Source organism: Protomyctophum parallelum (genome assembly GCF_964188405.1).
Source record: "Protomyctophum parallelum genome assembly, chromosome: 21".
NCBI lineage: Eukaryota > Metazoa > Chordata > Actinopteri > Myctophiformes > Myctophidae > Protomyctophum > Protomyctophum parallelum.
This window is the reverse complement of record NC_139713.1, coordinates 6,461,598-6,481,245: the sequence shown is the minus strand read 5'-3', so window position 1 is coordinate 6,481,245 and position 19,648 is coordinate 6,461,598. Positions and strand designations below refer to the sequence as shown.

Genomic DNA, 19,648 nt, shown 5'->3' with positions numbered 1-19,648 from the left:
TGGAGCGAAAACAACAACTGACCAACCCTCCCACCCACCTTTGATGAGCGTGGAGCGAAAACAACAACTGACCAACCCCCCCACCCACCTTTGATGAGCGTGGAGCGAAAAAAACAACTGACAAACCCCCCCCACCCACCTTTGATGAGCGTGGAGCGAAAACAACAACTGACCAACCCCCCCCACCCACCTTTGATGAGCGTGGAGCGAAAACAACAACTGACCAACAACTGACCAACCCTCCCACCAACCTTTGATGAGCGTGGAGCGAAAACAACAACTGACCAACAACTGACCAACCCCCCCACCCACCTTTGATGAGCGTGGAGCGAAAACAACAACTGACCAACCCTCCCACCAACCTTTGATGAGCGTGGAGCGAAAACAACAACTGACCAACAACTGACCAACCCCCCCACCAACCTTTGATGAGCGTGGAGCGAAAACAACAACTGACCAACCCTCCCACCCACCTTTGATGAGCGTGGAGCGAAAACAACAACTGACCAACCCCCCCCCCACCCACCTTTGATGAGCGTGGAGCGAAAACAACAACTGACCAACCCCCCCACCCACCTTTGATGAGCGTGGAGCGAAAACAACAACTGACCAACCCCCCCCACCCACCTTTGATGAGCGTGGAACGAAAACAACAACTGACCAACCCTCCCACCAACCTTTGATGAGCGTGGAACGAAAACAACAACTGACCAACCCTCACACCCACCTTTGATGAGCGTGGAGCGAAAACAACAACTGACCAACCCTCCCACCAACCTTTGATGAGCGTGGAGCGAAAACAACAACTGACCAACCCCCCCCCCACCCACCTTTGATGAGCGTGGAGCGAAAACAACAACTGACCAACCCCCCCCACCCACCTTTGATGAGCGTGGAACGAAAACAACAACTGACCAACCCTCACACCCACCTTTGATGAGCGTGGAGCGAAAACAACAACTGACCAACCCTCCCACCAACCTTTGATGAGCGTGGAGCGAAAACAACAACTGACCAACCCTCCCACCCACCTTTGATGAGCGTGGAGCGAAAACAACAACTGACCAACAACTGACCAACCCTCCCACCAACCTTTGATGAGCGTGGAGCGAAAACAACAACTGACCAACAACTGACCAACCCCCCCACCCACCTTTGATGAGCGTGGAGCGAAAACAACAACTGACCAACCCTCCCACCCACCTTTGATGAGCGTGGAGCGAAAACAACAACTGACCAACCCTCCCACCCACCTTTGATGAGCGTGGAGCGAAAACAACAACTGACCAACCCCCTCCCACCAACCTTTGATGAGCGTGGAGCGAAAACAACAACTGACCAACCAGTAACCCCCCCACCCACCTTTGATGAGCGTGGAGCGAAAACAACAACTGACCAACCCCCCCCCCACCCACCTTTGATGAGCGTGGAGCGAAAACAACAACTGACCAACAACTGACCAACCCCCCCCCCCCCACCCACCTTTGATGAGCGTGGAGCGAAAACAACAACTGACCAACCCCCCCCCCCCCCCCCCCCCACCCACCTTTGATGAGCGTGGAGCCTCCGCAGAGCACGATGGTGGAGAAGAGCGTGCGCCTCAGGTCCATGTCAGACTTCTGGATGGCGTAGGCCAGGACCTCATGGATGCCCGGGCTCTCGTCTCCTATCAGGTCGGGCCTGAACAGCAGCTCTGGAGCACGGAACCGGGCTGGACCGATCTGAGGGGAGAACAGGGCTTGTGTTCTTATTACAGACATGGGTTTATGACCGATCTGAGGGAGAACAGGGGGCTTGTGTTCTTATTACAGACATGGGTTTATGACCGATCTGAGGGGAGAACAGGGCTTGTGTTCTTATTACAGACATGGGTTTATGACCGATCTGAGGGGAGAACAGGGGGCTTGTGTTCTTATTACAGACATGGGTTTATGACCGATCTGAGGGGAGAACAGGGCTTGTGTTCTTATTACAGACATGGGTTTATGACCGATCTGAGGGGAGAACAGGGCTTGTGTTCTTATTACAGACATGGGTTTATGACCGATCTGAGGGGAGAACAGGGGGCTTGTGTTCTTATTACAGACATGGGTTTATGACCGATCTGAGGGGAGAACAGGGCTTGTGTTCTTATTACAGACATGGGTTTATGACCGATCTGAGGGGAGAACAGGGCTGGTGTTCTTATTACAGACATGGGTTTATGACCGATCTGAGGGGAGAACAGGGCTGGTGTTCTTATTACAGACATGGGTTTATGACCGATCTGAGGGGAGAACAGGGGGCTTGTGTTCTTATTACAGACATGGGTTTATGACCGATCTGAGGGGAGAACAGGGCTTGTGTTCTTATTACAGACATGGGTTTATGACCGATCTGAGGGGAGAACAGGGCTGGTGTTCTTATTACAGACATGGGTTTATGACCGATCTGAGGGGAGAACAGGGGGCTTGTGTTCTTATTACAGACATGGGTTTATGACCGATCTGAGGGGAGAACAGGGCTGGTGTTCTTATTACAGACATGGGTTTATGACCGATCTGAGGGGAGAACAGGGCTTGTGTTCTTATTACAGACATGGGTTTATGACCGATCTGAGGGGAGAACAGGGCTGGTGTTCTTATTACAGACATGGGTTTATGACCGATCTGAGGGGAGAACAGGGCTTGTGTTCTTATTACAGACATGGGTTTATGACCGATCTGAGGGGAGAACAGGGCTGGTGTTCTTATTACAGACATGGGTTTATGACCGATCTGAGGGGAGAACAGGGCTTGTGTTCTTATTACAGACATGGGTTTATGACCGATCTGAGGGGAGAACAGGGGGCTTGTGTTCTTATTACAGACATGGGTTTATGACCGATCTGAGGGGAGAACAGGGCTTGTGTTCTTATTACAGACATGGGTTTATGACCGATCTGAGGGGAGAACAGGGCTTGTGTTCTTATTACAGACATGGGTTTATGACCGATCTGAGGGGAGAACAGGGGGCTTGTGTTCTTATTACAGACATGGGTTTATGACCGATCTGAGGGGAGAACAGGGGGCTTGTGTTCTTATTACAGACATGGGTTTATGACCGATCTGAGGGGAGAACAGGGCTTGTGTTCTTATTACAGACATGGGTTTATGACCGATCTGAGGGGAGAACAGGGGGCTTGTGTTCTTATTACAGACATGGGTTTATGACCGATCTGAGGGGAGAACAGGGCTTGTGTTCTTATTACAGACATGGGTTTATGACCGATCTGAGGGGAGAACAGGGCTTGTGTTCTTATTACAGACATGGGTTTATGACCGATCTGAGGGGAGAACAGGGGGCTTGTGTTCTTATTACAGACATGGGTTTATGACCGATCTGAGGGGAGAACAGGGCTTGTGTTCTTATTACAGACATGGGTTTATGACCGATCTGAGGGGAGAACAGGGGGCTTGTGTTCTTATTACAGACATGGGTTTATGACCGATCTGAGGGAGAACAGGGGGCTTGTGTTCTTATTACAGACATGGGTTTATGACCGATCTGAGGGAGAACAGGGGGCTTGTGTTCTTATTACAGACATGGGTTTATTTAGAACCTTCTTTTTTGTGTGGTTTTTATTTCATTTATCTTATCTATGTAATTAGGTTTAACCCATTCTGAACGGGAACCCATTTTGGTGTTAGCATCATGTTATGCTTTAGCTATTGAAAAATAGCAGATCTACAAGCTCGTAGCGCGCCACTCGGTGGCGCGCTACGAGCTTGTAGATCTGCTATTTTTGAAAAATCCAAAGAGCGACTGACATTTTTGAAAATCTGATCTCAGGTCAGAATGGGTTAATCAGACCAGTGTGTGTCCAGTGGAAACCTCGTATGAATCTGATCTCAGGTCAGAATGGGTTAATCCATGCAACCCCCCCCCCCCCCCTTTTCAATTTATGCCCAATTTAGTAATTATGCCATTTCCCAATTCTAGTTGTACCCCTAGCCCCGCCCCCTAGTCAATTCTATTTAAATTCAAAGGAGCTTTACTGGCATGAGAAAACGTAAATAAAACACAAAACAATGTATTTACAATTAAATATTGAATATAAATAGGAATAAAATAAATGTGTAAACAGAGCTGTTGTGTTACATTGCAACTTTGGTAAATGGTAAATGGTAAATAAATGGTGCATTTATATAGCGCTTTTATCCAAGGCGCTTTACATAGATTGTGCATTACATTCACCCATTCACACACACATCCATACACCGATTGCGGCGGAAGCCATGCAAGGTACCAACCAGCACATCGGGAGCAATTTGGGGTTCAGTGTCTTGCCCAAGGACACTTCGACATGTAGACAGGAGGAGCCGGGATTCGAACCGCCGACCCATGGATCATTGGACGACCTGCTCTACCTCTTGAGCCACAGTCGCCCCTTTGAGGGAAGACTATCTTAATAAACTATATAAATTGTGCATTTTCTGTCATAAATTCTGTTATAAATACATTTGGTCTAGACTCTGCTGACCCCTACTGGTTGGTTGCAGAGTGGCTGCAGCTCACCGCTCCAAGAGATGGGTCAAATGCGGAGAACAAATTTCACTGCGGTAACGTGTGGGACTGACAAATCGTATGACTTTGTATGATTCTTGATGATTTTATGTATTTGATGTATTACCATGTGTTGTTCTTGCTTAGTGTAAATCGCTCTTGATTAAGAGCATCTGCAAAAATGCCTAAATGGTAGGCATGATATCGATATATATCGATATTAATTGATTTATTTAAATAAAAAAATCCAAAAAAAAATTAGGGGGGCTAGTGAATTATGGTGTGTGATGTGAAATGTGAGCTTTAGTCTAGTCATATTCCATCATATCACTTTCAGTAGTAGAGCACTGTACAGGGGAGCTGTGTGTGTCTGTGACTGTACAGGGGAGCTGTGTGTGTCTGTGACTGTACAGGGGAGCTGTGTGTGTCTGTGACTGTAGAGGGGAGCTGTGTGTGTCTGTGACTGTAGAGGGGAGCTGTGTGTGTCTGTGACTGTAGAGGGGAGCTGTGTGTGTCTGTGACTGTAGAGGGGAGCTGTGTGTGTCTGTGACTGTAGAGGGGAGCTGTGTGTGTCTGTGACTGTAGAGGGGAGCTGTGTGTGTCTGTGACTGTAGAGGGGAGCTGTGTGTGTCTGTGACTGTAGAGGGGAGCTGTGTGTGTCTGTGACTGTAGAGGGGAGCTGTGTGTGTCTGTGACTGTAGAGGGGAGCTGTGTGTGTCTGTGACTGTAGAGGGGAGCTGGGTGTGTCTGTGACTGTAGAGGGGAGCTGGGTGTGTCTGTGACTGTAGAGGGGAGCTGTGTGTGTCTGTGACTGTAGAGGGGAGCTGTGTGTGTCTGTGACTGTAGAGGGGAGCTGTGTGTGTCTGTGACTGTAGAGGGGAGCTGTGTGTGTCTGTGACTGTACAGGGGAGCTGTGTGTGTCTGTGACTGTAGAGGGGAGCTGTGTGTGTCTGTGACTGTACAGGGGAGCTGTGTGTGTCTGTGACTGTAGAGGGGAGCTGTGTGTGTCTGTGACTGTAGAGGGGAGCTGTGTGTGTCTGTGACTGTAGAGGGGAGCTGTGTGTGTCTGTGACTGTAGAGGAGAGCTGTGTGTGTCTGTGACCGTAGAGGGGAGCTGTGTGTGTCTGTGACTGTAGAGGAGAGCTGTGTGTGTCTGTGACTGTAGAGGGGAGCTGTGTGTGTCTGTGACTGTAGAGGGGAGCTGTGTGTGTCTGTGACTGTAGAGGGGAGCTGTGTGTGTCTGTGACTGTAGAGGGGAGCTGTGTGTGTGTGTGTGTGTGTGTGTCTGTGACTGTAGAGGGGAGCTGTGTGTGTCTGTGACTGTAGAGGGGAGCTGTGTGTGTCTGTGACTGTAGAGGGGAGCTGTGTGTGTCTGTGACTGTAGAGGGGAGCTGTGTGTGTGTGTGTCTGTGACTGTAGAGGGGAGCTGTGTGTGTGTCTGTGACTGTAGAGGTGAGCTGTGTGTGTCTGTGACTGTAGAGGGGAGCTGTGTGTGTCTGTGACTGTAGAGGGGAGCTGTGTGTGTCTGTGACTGTAGAGGGGAGCTGTGTGTGTCTGTGACTGTACAGGGGAGCTGTGTGTGTGTCTGTGACTGTAGAGGGGAGCTGTGTGTGTCTGTGACTGTAGAGGGGAGCTGTGTGTGTCTGTGACTGTAGAGGGGAGCTGTGTGTGTCTGTGACTGTAGAGGGGAGCTGTGTGTGTCTGTGACTGTAGAGGAGAGCTGTGTGTGTCTGTGACTGTAGAGGGGAGCTGTGTGTGTCTGTGACTGTAGAGGGGAGCTGTGTGTGTCTGTGACTGTAGAGGGGAGCTGTGTGTGTGTGTGTGTGTGTCTGTGACTGTAGAGGGGAGCTGTGTGTGTCTGTGACTGTAGAGGGGAGCTGTGTGTGTCTGTGACTGTAGAGGGGAGCTGTGTGTGTCTGTGACTGTAGAGGGGAGCTGTGTGTGTCTGTGACTGTAGAGGGGAGCTGTGTGTGTGTGTGTGTCTGTGACTGTAGAGGGGAGCTGTGTGTGTGTCTGTGACTGTAGAGGGGAGCTGTGTGTGTGTCTGTGACTGTAGAGGGGAGCTGTGTGTGTCTGTGACTGTAGAGGGGAGCTGTGTGTGTCTGTGACTGTAGAGGGGAGCTGTGTGTGTCTGTGACTGTAGAGGGGAGCTGTGTGTGTCTGTGACTGTAGAGGGGAGCTGTGTGTGTCTGTGACTGTAGAGGGGAGCTGTGTGTGTCTGTGACTGTAGACGGGAGCTGTGTGTGTCTGTGACTGTAGAGGGGAGCTGTGTGTGTCTGTGACTGTAGTGGGGAGCTGTGTGTGTCTGTGACTGTAGAGGGGAGCTGTGTGTGTCTGTGACTGTAGAGGGGAGCTGTGTGTGTCTGTGACTGTAGAGGGGAGCTGTGTGTGTCTGTGACTGTAGTGGGGAGCTGTGTGTGTCTGTGACTGTAGAGGGGAGCTGTGTGTGTCTGTGACTGTAGAGGGGAGCTGTGTGTGTCTGTGACTGTAGAGTGGAGCTGTGTGTGTCTGTGACTGTAGAGTGGAGCTGTGTGTGTGTGTGTCTGTGACTGTAGAGGTGAGCTGTGTGTGTCTGTGACTGTAGAGGGGAGCTGTGTGTGTCTGTGACTGTAGAGGGGAGCTGTGTGTGTCTGTGACTGTAGAGGGGGGCTGTGTGTGTCTGTGACTGTAGAGGGGAGCTGTGTGTGTCTGTGACTGTAGAGGGGAGCTGTGTGTGTCTGTAGAGGGGAGCTGTGTGTGTCTGTGACTGTAGAGGGGAGCTGTGTGTGTATGTGACTGTAGAGAGGAGCTGTGTGTGTCTGTGACTGTACAGGGGAGCTGTGTGTGTCTGTGACTGTAGAGGGGAGCTGTGTGTGTCTGTGACTGTAGAGGGGGGCTGTGTGTGTCTGTGACTGTAGAGGGGGGCTGTGTGTGTCTGTGACTGTAGAGGGGAGCTGTGTGTGTCTGTGACTGTAGAGGGGAGCTGTGTGTGTCTGTGACTGTAGAGGGGAGCTGTGTGTGTCTGTGACTGTAGAGGGGAGCTGTGTGTGTCTGTGACTGTAGAGGGGAGCTGTGTGTGTCTGTGACTGTAGAGGGGAGCTGTGTGTGTCTGTGACTGTAGAGGGGAGCTGTGTGTGTCTGTGACTGTAGAGGGGAGCTGTGTGTGTCTGTGACTGTAGAGGGGAGCTGTGTGTGTCTGTGACTGTAGAGGGGAGCTGTGTGTGTCTGTGACTGTAGAGGGGAGCTGTGTGTGTCTGTGACTGTAGAGGGGAGCTGTGTGTGTCTGTGACTGTAGAGGGGAGCTGTGTGTGTCTGTGACTGTAGAGGGGAGCTGTGTGTGTCTGTGACTGTAGAGGGGAGCTGTGTGTGTCTGTGACTGTAGAGGGGAGCTGTGTGTGTCTGTGACTGTAGAGGGGAGCTGTGTGTGTCTGTGACTGTAGAGGGGAGCTGTGTGTGTCTGTGACTGTGCCCAGGTGATGATGGAAAAAAGCTCGGGGGGGGTGGGGAAGATAAATGATATAAAAAATAAATAAATAAATTCTGGAAAATATTGTTTGTTTAAAATATCGTGAAAACTCGTATCGTGAACCTCATCTCGTGATACTAATCGTATCGTGAGTCGAGTGAATCGTTACAAATCCCAAGGCAATGATCTTGTGCGTTACTTACATTTAATGTGCTTCCATCGGGGAGTATGTACTGAGCCTTCTCTGTTTCTAGAGTCTCATCCTTCTGGGGGTTAAGGGACAGATAGCAGGCCCTCTGCAGAGATGGACACACAACCAACGCTTTGTGAGCAAATGTTGTTCAAGACCAGAGAAGGTGATTTTATTATCACACACACGCACAGTGATGTAAATAGGTTTTCAAAGTAATGAGTCCCACTTCCAACGACGTTAGGAGTCATCTTTTGCCATTTTTACAATGTGCAGCATTTAACTCCCATTTCATTTGATATGGTTATAATGTGGTTATATTATAGAAAACAGAGGAAGAAATTATTATTATAACTAAAGCTATCAAAATGAACTAGAATAAAAAACAGTACAGTAGTACAGCATACTCTGGATGCAGAGGTGGTTGTTTTATTGCGTCCCTTAAAGGTATATTCAGTGATTACACTTAATTCAAATATCACTTATTTTTTTGTTTTGTTGTGATAATCCTCCCTACTATAGAGTGTGCTGGCCATATAAGGAGTTCCTCCCTGTCCCCAGTTAACCCCTGGGGGTCAAAAAACCTTAGGTTTCGTTTTTGACTCTCTATCCTGATTGGACGAAAGGCTGGGTCCCACAGCCAAAAACGAAACCTAAGGTTTTTTGAGTGAAATCACTGAATATACCTTTAACTATAAACTGCATTTTGGGATGCAAAATGCACCCTATTTTAATCTATGCACGCACGCACGCACACGATGTAACAGAATTGCTGGAGTAAAAGGAAATTGGGCGGCATTTGTGAACATCGGCCCTTTTAAAAGTCTATCACAGGTTGACAGAAAACACAGACAAACAACAACAACAACAACATACCACCTCGGGCCCCTTCCATTCCTCACCTCTTTGATGGTGCGGACCACCTCGAACTCCGCCGAGGTGTTGAAGTTGTAGCCCTCCTTGCGTAATAGCAGACGGAGGTAGCGCGACACGTCCCTGCCGGCGATGTCCACGCGCATGATGGAGTGGGGGATGGCGAAGCCCTCGTAGATGGGCACCACGTGGGTCACACCGTCACCGGCATCCAGGACCACGCCGGTGGTACGGCCTGTGGCGTATCTGAGGAGACATACATCCTATTATTATTATTATTATTAATACAGTACTACACCGGTGGTACGGCCTGTGGCGTATCTGAGGAGACATACATCCTATTATTATTATCATTATTATTAATACAGTACTACACCGGTGGTACGGCCTGTGGCGTATCTGAGGAGACATACATCCTATTATTATTATCATTATTATTAATACAGTACGACACCGGTGGTACAGCCTGTGGCGTATCTAAGGAGACATACATCCTATTATTATTATTATTATTATTATTATTATTAATACAGTACTACACCGGTGGTACGGCCTGTGGCGTATCTGAGGAGACATGCATTATTATTATTATTATTATTATTAATACAGTACTACACCGGTGGTACGGCCTGTGGCGTATCTGAGGAGACATACATCCTATTATTATTATTATTATTATTATTATTAATACAGTACTACACCGGTGGTACAGCCTGTGGCGTATCTGAGGAGACATACATCCTATGATTATTATTATTATTATTAATACAGTACTACACCGGTGGTACGGCCTGTGGCGTATCTGAGGAGACATACATCCTGTTATTATTATTATTATTAATACAGTACTACACCGGTGGTACGGCCTGTGGCGTATCTGAGGAGACATGCATTATTATTATTATCATTATTATTAATACAGTACTACACCGGTGGAACGGCCTGTGGCGTATCTGAGGAGACATACATCCCATGATTATCCCATTTTAACCGGAGATCAGATTCTAAAAATGTCTGTTTGAAAATGACAGTTTTGGCCCAGGCCGTAGCGTAACGGTCTGGGCACCGGACTGGTGATCCAGTCGCGGTGTGCCGCGGGTTCGACTCCCGAACCCGACACGGCCTTTACCGCATGTCATCCCCCCATCTCTCTCCCGTTTCCTGTCAGCCTACTATCTGTCCCTTAAAAAAAAATCAATAAAAGGCGTAAGCCGCAAAAAAAAAAAAAAAAAAAAAAAAAAAAAAAAGAAAATGACAGTTTTCTGAAAAAGCTATGTTTCTATGTCAATGGTTCTTCGATTTTTCAAAAATAGCAGACCTACAAGCTCATAGCACGCCACTCGGTGGCGCGCTATGAGCTTGTAGATCTGCTCTTTTTCAATAGCTAAAGCATAACATAATGCTAACACCAAAAGGGGTTGTTATTATTATAGCCTTATACTAGTCCATTTCAACCTTTTCCATGCGTTTGTTAAATTAATCAAAAGACAACGATCTCTCTGTGCACAAATATGGTCAGGAACATTACCATTGGCACTGGAGACTGGCAGGTTTAATGCCACTCCAGAAGAAGAGAGATAATGCTTCTTCTGTGATTTATTTTTATTGTCCTAAATATGATGACATAAGAGAAAGTCTGGCTAACAAGATGTCTTCCATTTGTGGGGACTTCCTAGAGTTAAATGATTATGAAAAAAATTGATATGTTTTGCCAAAGGGACTTTTGTTGTGGCAGATATTATTTGTCAAGTGTGGGAGAAAAGACAGAGTACTATCTATATAACTATGGGCTGTAATGCAATGGATTATGAATATAATGTATGTAACATGCTGTAAACGCAAATGTGAAATGGTGTATGGCATAAGGATTTGTTTACCAACTCTCCATCATTTAGCTGGGGACCACCTGGAACCCCCCCTCAAGGACCACTGGTTGAAAACCACTGCGTCATACAACAGACCAGTGACAGCAAAATTCTCATTTAACTTTGGTCACAGTTTAGTCATCTGAACCTTTATATTAGTCTAGTTTAAGTTGACTAAATATAAGATTTGAATCAATCAATTAGTCGGTTTGACGGGCGCGTAATGCCTGATTAATACTTTGTGCCGGCCTTCACGCGTGAAGTTTGAAAGAGTTAAGAAAAGATTTGAATTGGAAAAAAAGGAATAGAAAATAAGCATTAAAGAAGTCTAAAAAAGAAAAGTCTGAAAATCCCATTGTGCATCAGCATGGCGTGGTGCACGTCGATAAGCACAGGCGACTGACTTGGGCTTTTGTTCCTAGCTTGGATTGGCATTACTAATTTTAGAATGAATCATTCTAGTAGTTACAAAAATAAACTGGCAATACATGAAAGGAATACAGATGCTTCTATACAGGTGCACTGTTCTCATGCTCTGTGGTGTGAGTAGATATGCTGAGCAGGCTCAGTTGATGATCTCCATTTAGACAATTTTGGATCAAGATGGCAAGAGATATTGAAGTTGCACACGGGTGGCGCAGCGGCAAAGTGCCTGCCCACCCTCTGCCGAGGCTGTGGGCTCGAATCTACAGCCGTGGTGCATCCGGCTTTGTTGAGCGTCTCTATACGAACACAACATAGAAGGGGCTATAGCCGCGCGCCTCTCAAAGAAAGATGGCAAGAGAAAAAGATCCAAGTGACCACAGTGTTTGTTACTGGGGCAGCCACGGACGGCAGGACATTCACTCTGCTCGGCTGGCTAGTGTTTCTGCATTTAAATCTATGGGAAAGACATCGGCAAATAATAGGGTTGGAAATAATTGTCGTAGAGACAGAGAGCTCACATTCAATGACCGAGAGAGAGAGAACGGGAATGTCAATGCAGGACATGATGTCAGCAAGAACAGGCCGTCCACGACAGCAGAGAGAGAGAGATTGTAGTAGGTAGGGTTACAGTGCACGAACCCCTCATCAATACAAACCACGCACACACACACACACACACACACACACACGCACACAATTACTTAGCAGTAGATATTATATCCATAAGGCAGACTCACAGGCTAAGAACGGCCTGCATTGAGATGAAGAGAGCAGGAACGTTGAAGGTCTCGAAAAACACTTCCGCAGCTTTCTCCCGGTTTTTACTGGGGTTGAGGGGAGCTTCAGTTAGCAGCACAGGATGCTATACAGAGAGAGAGAGAGAGAGAGAATTGAATGCAATTGTGCTTTGATAATAAGACGATATTGTGATGCAAGATTGTGTCTGTCTGTCTGTCTGTCTGTGTGTGCGTGCGTGTGTGCGTGCGTGCAGTCCAACTAGAAGGGCGTGCCCGACAGTGCAAAGCATGTATCCATCATGTCTATGTCAGTCATCTATTACATATAATATATAGTATACATATAATATCTGTGAATGCATATTTGGACATGGTATCATCGTTAGCATGGGTGTGTCACAGATATTGTGTTATGTCATTTTGATTTGATTTACTGTATACCCTGAAATCTTGAATAAACAACACTGTGAAAAAAGGAAAAACTAAATAAGTTAATATTTCAAGAAATAAGCAGCAGCACGAGTGTGTGTGGCTGGCAAACACACACACGAGACGAGACACGTGGTGCAGCGATTTGTGTGATTAACCACAGACAGACAGACAGACAGACAGACAGACAGACAGACAGACAGACAGACAGGAAGGCATTATCACCCCTGCGTTTTGTCTGACGTTAACCACATGAACCCTATAGATAGACTATAGAGCATCGCAGTCCCGCCCCCTTTCATGACAACGCCAGGCCCAGGAAATAGTTCCCAATGCATTTTTCCCATAGACATTTAAAAAAGTATTTATTTAAAGACCTTATAAGCGTCGTACAAAGCCAACTAAAAAAGAAAGTGTTGTTGTAACCTGCCGTTTTCTTCTTCTTTCTAATTATTTGTTCAGCTCCGAAAAATTGTGTTTGTCGTCATGATTTGTCACGACAAGAGTTGTCTTTGTCCGCGGCATATAAACGTATTTAAATAAATACTTTCTGAAAAGACTATGAGGAAAATGAACGGAGAATCATTTCCTGGGCCTTGGTACGGGGGCGGGACTGCGACGCTCTATAGTGTCCCTATTCTGGGGGCGAACATTCGGCAAAAAGAATAGCAAATCTCAAAGCAAGTTACAACACGTCGACTCACGACGAGCTTGTGATTGGCCGATTTGGTGTTAGTGTAGACACAAAAAAGTAGGTGAAGGACTAAAGTAGAGACTCCTGGGTGACTCTAGTCAACTAAAATACTATAAGTATAATAATAATATACTGTAGGGTGGAGTTACGTACAGTAGCAACATGAAGGGCAGGCCAAGGGAATGGTGTTCAACAATGCAGCCTGAGATCTACATCTCACACTGTCACACTGACCTCTTTTTGGAAGAACCCCTTTTGGTGTTAGCATTATGTTGTGCTTTAGCTATTGAAAAATAGCAGATCTACAAGCTCATAGCGCGCCACCGAGTGGCGCGCTACGAGCTTGTAGGTCTGCTATTTTTTTTAAATAGAAGAACGACGACTGACATAGAAACATAGCTTTTTTTTTAGAAAACTGTCAGGATGTAGAAGACATTTTTAGAATCTGATCTCAGGTCAAATTAAGAGACTGGGGCCAGTCTCCGCTAATGGCTACAAGTCACCATTAGAGCGCTTATGGACGGACGTGTGTAAGTATATCAGCAGCAGATCGAATATTAATAATAATAATAATAATGGATGAGGACCAACCTCTTCCGAGAAGGTCTGCAGCTGCTCCTTGGAGTAGACGTACTGCCAGATCCTCTCCATGTCGTTCCAGTCGTTCACTATTCCATGTTCCATGGGATACCGCACCGACAGCAGGCCGCGGTGCTCCTGGAGGGACAGACAGAGAAACGCTCAACCGGGGAAAAAGGCCTATTCATTCAGAAGTCTGGATTTTCGGTGGTGTGGTGACCACCGCTCCGGTGGTGAGGTGACCACCGCTCCGGTGGTGAGGTGACCACCGGAGCTGTAATAACGTGGAGCGGTGGTGAGGAAAAACAGAGAGAAAGGCTGGGGGAGCGGCGGTTTGCTCTTCAGGTTCAGGTTCAGGTTCAGGTTTATTTGTCATGTGTATAGATACAGAGTATAAATACAATGAAAATTATTTTGCTCAGAGCACTCTCAGTCTTACATAAACAACATCTATAGTGCAAGAAAAAGACAAAAAAAACAGGAAAAAGTGAAGTGACAAAATAGTGCAATACAGTTCAAGGTCAGCTGTTCAGCAGCCTGCCTGGGGGTAGAAACTGTTACTGAGACGGATGGTGCGAGATCTGATGCTCTGGTAGCGTTTTTTGGAAGGGAGTTGTTTGAACAGGGTATTTGCGGGATGGCTGGTGTCTTTAATGATGTTGTGGGCTTTTTTCATACAACGAGTGGTGTGGATGTTATGGAGACTGGGTAATTCTGTGCTGCCGATGATTTTAGCTGCTGTTTTAACCCATTCTGACCGGGAACCCATTTTGGTGTCAGCATCATGTCGTGCTTTAGCTATTTAAAAATAGCAGATCTACAAGCTCATATCGCGCCACCGAGTGGCGCGATACGAGCTTGTAGGTCTGCTATTTTTGGAAAAATCGAAGAACGAATGACATTTTTTAGAATCTGATCTCAGGTCAGAATGGGTTCATCAGACCAGTGTGTGTCCAGTCGGAAACCTCGTATGAATCTGATCTCAGGTCAGAATAGGGATGGGTATCGTTAGGATTTTTTCGAGACCGGTACCGATTCCGGTTCTGCTTATCGATTCCGGTTCTTAACGGTTCCCTATTTCGGTTCCAAAATGGTATAAAATAACTTAAATAAGAGGTCAAATGTTTATTTAACAAAAAAGCTCAATGTCAATTTGAGTATATATATAATGTACAATGACTGCAACAGGTTGCAGAGGACCGTTAACCCATTCTGACCGTCAGAATGGGTTAACGGTCCTCTGCAACCTGTTGCAGTCCTGAGCGGTCGTGTTACCGTACCACACTGTACGGTACATGACACCGCGGCTCGGTGACGTCATGCTGTAGTTGCGGTGGTCACCTCACCACCGATAAATCAGACTGTATGAATAACACTTTAGAAGGACAGAGATAAGGTTAACCGGGTAAGAAGGACGGCAACACCAACACTGACTAATAAATGAAGAATAATTGTATGTAAGAATAATCACCTGCATGGATTTTATTGACAGAAAGTAGCTCATAACAGGTCTATGGTGGGTTTTCATGAAACAAAAGCTTTGCAGGTAGAAATAGAGATAATTCAATCTTTCTGACCGTACAGCTGTAATGTCGGCGAGTTTCACATTGTTTATACAATCATATATAATAGGACTTTTCTGTTTGGATGTACAGTATGTGCCGTCAAGGCCAGAAAGTAGTTTTTTGTTTTCTTCTGGGTACGATGATGTCACACACAAAGCCTCTATAGCAGGGGTATTCAACTGGCGGACCGCGGTCCGCGACCGGACCGCGGACCACCTCTTTGCGGACCACCCAAAAAAAAAAAAAACTTTTTTTTTTTTAAGTTAATAATATAAATAACATCAGATGGTACATTTCTCATGTGAAATTGCTGCAAAGGCCCCCAAAATGTCCCCCAAGGGCCCCCAAAATTCTGGCGCGCGCTGCGCGCACAGTGTGGCCTGCCAGGGCGTATAACTCCCGGCCTGATTTGGAGTTCCACTCCGGGCCTGCACTCTGCACCCCATTATTAGTTGGGTGGAAGGGGATCTGATTTGTATAAGCTTGGCTTGACCATACTAAACGGGCATAGAGCCCCGCTCTCCGATGGACGCCGCGCATGGGACCGGACCTCTGTCTTATTCAAAAAAATATTTGTGGACCTTCATCATTTCTAGTTGAGGACCCCTGCTCTATAGAGAGACCAACTAGGGTTAACCCATTTAGACCTGAGGCTGATTCTAACAAAAATGTCTTCTAAATCCTAATCCTTCTGAAAAACCTATTTCTATGTCAGTGGTGCTCAAACCTTTTAAATGTCAAGGACCCCCAGAATTATCTGTATTTGGCTGCAGAAAATATGCAAAATATGTTGTTCCCGGGGTCCCCCCCACCCCCAGAAGCAAAGATTTGAGTTAAAAACATTCGCTCTGAAAGAATATATATGCAAAGATTTGCGTCGAATTTTCACAAAAAAAAAAAAAAAAAAACAGCAGATCTACAAGGTCGTAGCTTGTACATCTGCTATTTGTCAATAGCTAAAGTATAACAAAATGCTTAGGGAACCCCAAAAGGGGTTCCCGTCCTGAATGGGTTGTTAAAAGGCATACAAATTACACCTTTTTCCCCCTTCACAACCACAGGTCCATGGTGCATGTGTGTGTGTGTGTGTGTGTGTGTGTGTGTGTGTGTGTGTGTGTGTGTGTGTGTGTGTGTGTGTGTGTGTGTGCACCATGGACCTGTGGTTGTGAAGGGGGAAAAACGACTGGCCACGACTCTGGCCAGCAAGCTGTCCTGGACATACAATGAAAACTGAGGACGGAACTATTCTTCATGCTCAGCTAAAAACATCATGTAATGGGTTTGGGTCATCATGAGAGGAACAGATTTTGTGTAGTAGTCAATGTAGTTTGATGCCTAAAATGTTGTTTTTCAGACTAAGATGTGTGAAATTAATGCATTAAAAAATTAGCCTGGGCAAGCATTCCATTTTCGGGTTTATGTCTCCGGTCAGAAGCGGATGATATCGCTACGTCATGTTGTAGTATTGTTTTGTAGTCGTCAGGCAGCCACACCCTGCTCATAGAACATTTCATGGTAGGGGTTCAATGCCTTGCTCAAGGGCACTTCAGCGGTGGTAATTTTAACGTGCCGGTCCGGGGATTCGAACTGGCGACCTTTCGGTATCAAGGTCGCTCCGCAAACCGTTCGGCCACCGCTGCCACTACAACATGACGTAGCAATATCATCCGCCCCAGACCGGTTCACACACACAGCGCTTTTGGAACAGAGACCAGGCTTTCCTCCGAGGTGGAAAGCCTGGTGAGGCGAGGTTATTAAGACTGTTTTTCACGCTTAACCCGCATTTTAATCAACCCCCCTTCACTGCCGAGATTGTTGTATTACCTTTAGAGCATACGCTGAATTATTTGGGCTTTTAATCCGCGAAAATCCAGCAAAAAAAGCTCCCGTGGTTTGTTATGATCCGAGCGTAGCATCCACCATCTTGGTGCACCCGGAAGACGCACACAAGACTCGTCTCAATGAGGCGTTGCACCCCATGCATTTCCATTGGCCTCAATTTCCCAGAAGCCCTAGCAGCCCACAGCATGTGACGATTTCCGGTTTCGTCATCAAAGCGAATGCATCTACTCTCTTTCTCCGCGACGAAGACGGATTTTCTTTTTATTTATTACAATACAGCGGATTAAACACATAAAACAAAAAGCGGTATTAGCGGGGTCGGCAGCGACAGTAACCTGGAGTAATCCATTCCCGGCACGGAAACTGTTAAAACAACTAATTCAGTGTTGCAGGTTACAATTGTTGTCAGAACAACCAATTGTTGTGAAACTGCAGACATTAAAACCAACTCGGCTTTCGGAGAGGTGTTGTCAGGGCTGATGTCACGCCTACCTAGTTGTGACGTCATCCCCTCCTTATATAAGGCATCTTGCCAGGATTGTCCTCTGTCGGATTATCATCTTCAATCTAGTCTGTTTGAGAATCTAAAACTAAGCCTTGCAATTCAAGTTTTTTTTTTAACTTGTCCATAAAGGTAAAGATATCGCCAAGACCTAACTTCGGATTATACCAGCTGGTCAGCACTTCCTGCTCTTGTTGTGACCAAGAACCTTCTCCACCCTTACAGGTGTAGTTCCAGAATCCAGACTTATATATATACGTAGCATCAAGAGATTGTGGAATAGATGTCTGGTCTGGTCTACACAAGACCAGCAGAATGTGCTGTGTGTTCACTTGTGTGCTAATGCTAAAATAATGACTTTGAAGACCTGTGTGTGTCATTGACTGTACAATGTAAGTCAACTGAGGAGTCTATTTTGGTTTATTTTTATAATAATTCACCCTTTGTCTGATTGGTCCCTGACTGACCAACCAGCAGGCTCTTTCGGCCTTGTTCCGCCCCCTGGTTCCGCCTTGTTTATGTTGAATTTGCTAAAACATCTTTTTTGGAAAAAACTAAAAACAAACATGATATTATGCCCTGCAGTCACCATGCTGCATCTGTGATGTCCCTTTTTCACTGACACAAAGTTAAAAAATAACAATTGAGTGCACAGAATATCAATATGAAGCAACTGAAAAACATGTTATTTCAATGGTAGTGGACGGAGAGAGAGAGAGAGAGAGAGAGAGGATTTTTGTCCAACCACGAAACGGCAACCAATGGGTGCGAAGAGGGGGCGCAGCCACGGACGGGACTTGACAAAGGGTGAATTAGAAGATCAGAGGCTTGGAAAGAGAGACAGTGGGGGGGGTGTGTGGTACCTCTTCTTAAAGAGAGACAGTGGGGTGTGTGTGTGGTACCTCTGCTTAAAGAGAGACAGTGGGGTGTGTGTGTGGTACCTCTGCTTAAAGAGAGACAGTGGGGTGTGTGTGTGGTACCTCTGCTTAAAGAGAGACAGTGGGGTGTGTGTGTGGTACCTCTGCTTAAAGAGAGACAGTGGGGGGGGGGGGGGGGGTGGTACCTCTGCTTAAAGAGAGACAGTGGGGGGGGGGGGGGGGGTGGTACCTCTGCTTAAAGAGAGACAGTGGGGTGTGTGTGTGTGTGGTACCTCTGCTTAAAGAGAGACAGTGGGGTGTGTGTGGTACCTCTGCTTAAAGAGAGACAGTGGGGTGTGTGTGTGGTACCTCTGCTTAAAGAGAGACAGTGGGGTGTGTGTGTGTGTGGTACCTCTGCTTAAAGAGAGACAGTGGGGGGTGTGTGGTACCTCTGCTTAAAGAGAGACAGTGGGGTGTGTGTGTGTGGTACCTCTGCTTAAAGAGAGACAGTGGGGGGTGTGTGTGGTACCTCTGCTTAAAGAGAGACAGTGGGGGGTGTGTGTGGTACCTCTGCTTAAAGAGAGACAGTGGGGTGTGTGTGTGGTACCTCTGCTTAAAGAGAGACAGTGGGGTGTGTGTGTGTGTGGTACCTCTGCTTAGAGAGAGACAGTGGGGTGTGTGGGTGGTACCTCTGCTTAAAGAGAGACAGTGGGGGGGGGGGGGGGGTGGTACCTCTGCTTAAAGAGAGACAGTGGGGGGGGGGGGGGGGGTGGTACCTCTGCTTAAAGAGAGACAGTGGGGTGTGTGTGTGTGTGGTACCTCTGCTTAAAGAGAGACAGTGGGGGGGGGGGGGGGTGGTACCTCTGCTTAAAGAGAGACAGTGGGGGGGGGGGGGGGGGTGGTACCTCTGCTTAAAGAGAGACAGTGGGGTGTGTGTGTGGTACCTCTGCTTAAAGAGAGACAGTGGGGGGGGGGGGTGTGGTACCTCTGCTTAAAGAGAGACAGTGGGGTGTGTGTGTGTGATACCTCTGCTTAAAGAGAGACAGTGGGGTGTGTGTGTGTGGTACCTCTGCTTAAAGAGAGACAGTGGGGTGTGTGTGTGTGGTACCTCTGCTTAAAG

At 46.9% G+C, this 19,648-nt stretch overlaps 1 protein-coding gene across 1 annotated transcript in view; it reads right to left on the bottom strand.

Annotated features, from left to right (window-relative positions):
• actr1b (actin related protein 1B) overlaps window positions 1-19,648 on the bottom strand; it is a 29,504-nt gene that overhangs the window by 3,247 nt on the left and 6,609 nt on the right. The window contains exons 4-8 of the mRNA XM_083794215.1: window positions 13,775-13,900; window positions 12,061-12,185; window positions 9,062-9,278; window positions 8,173-8,265; window positions 1,547-1,721 (exon numbers count right to left, since the gene is read on the bottom strand). Coding sequence (XP_083650341.1) covers window positions 1,547-1,721; window positions 8,173-8,265; window positions 9,062-9,278; window positions 12,061-12,185; window positions 13,775-13,900 — 736 coding nt within the window. The remainder of the gene's footprint in view (window positions 1-1,546; window positions 1,722-8,172; window positions 8,266-9,061; window positions 9,279-12,060; window positions 12,186-13,774; window positions 13,901-19,648) is intronic.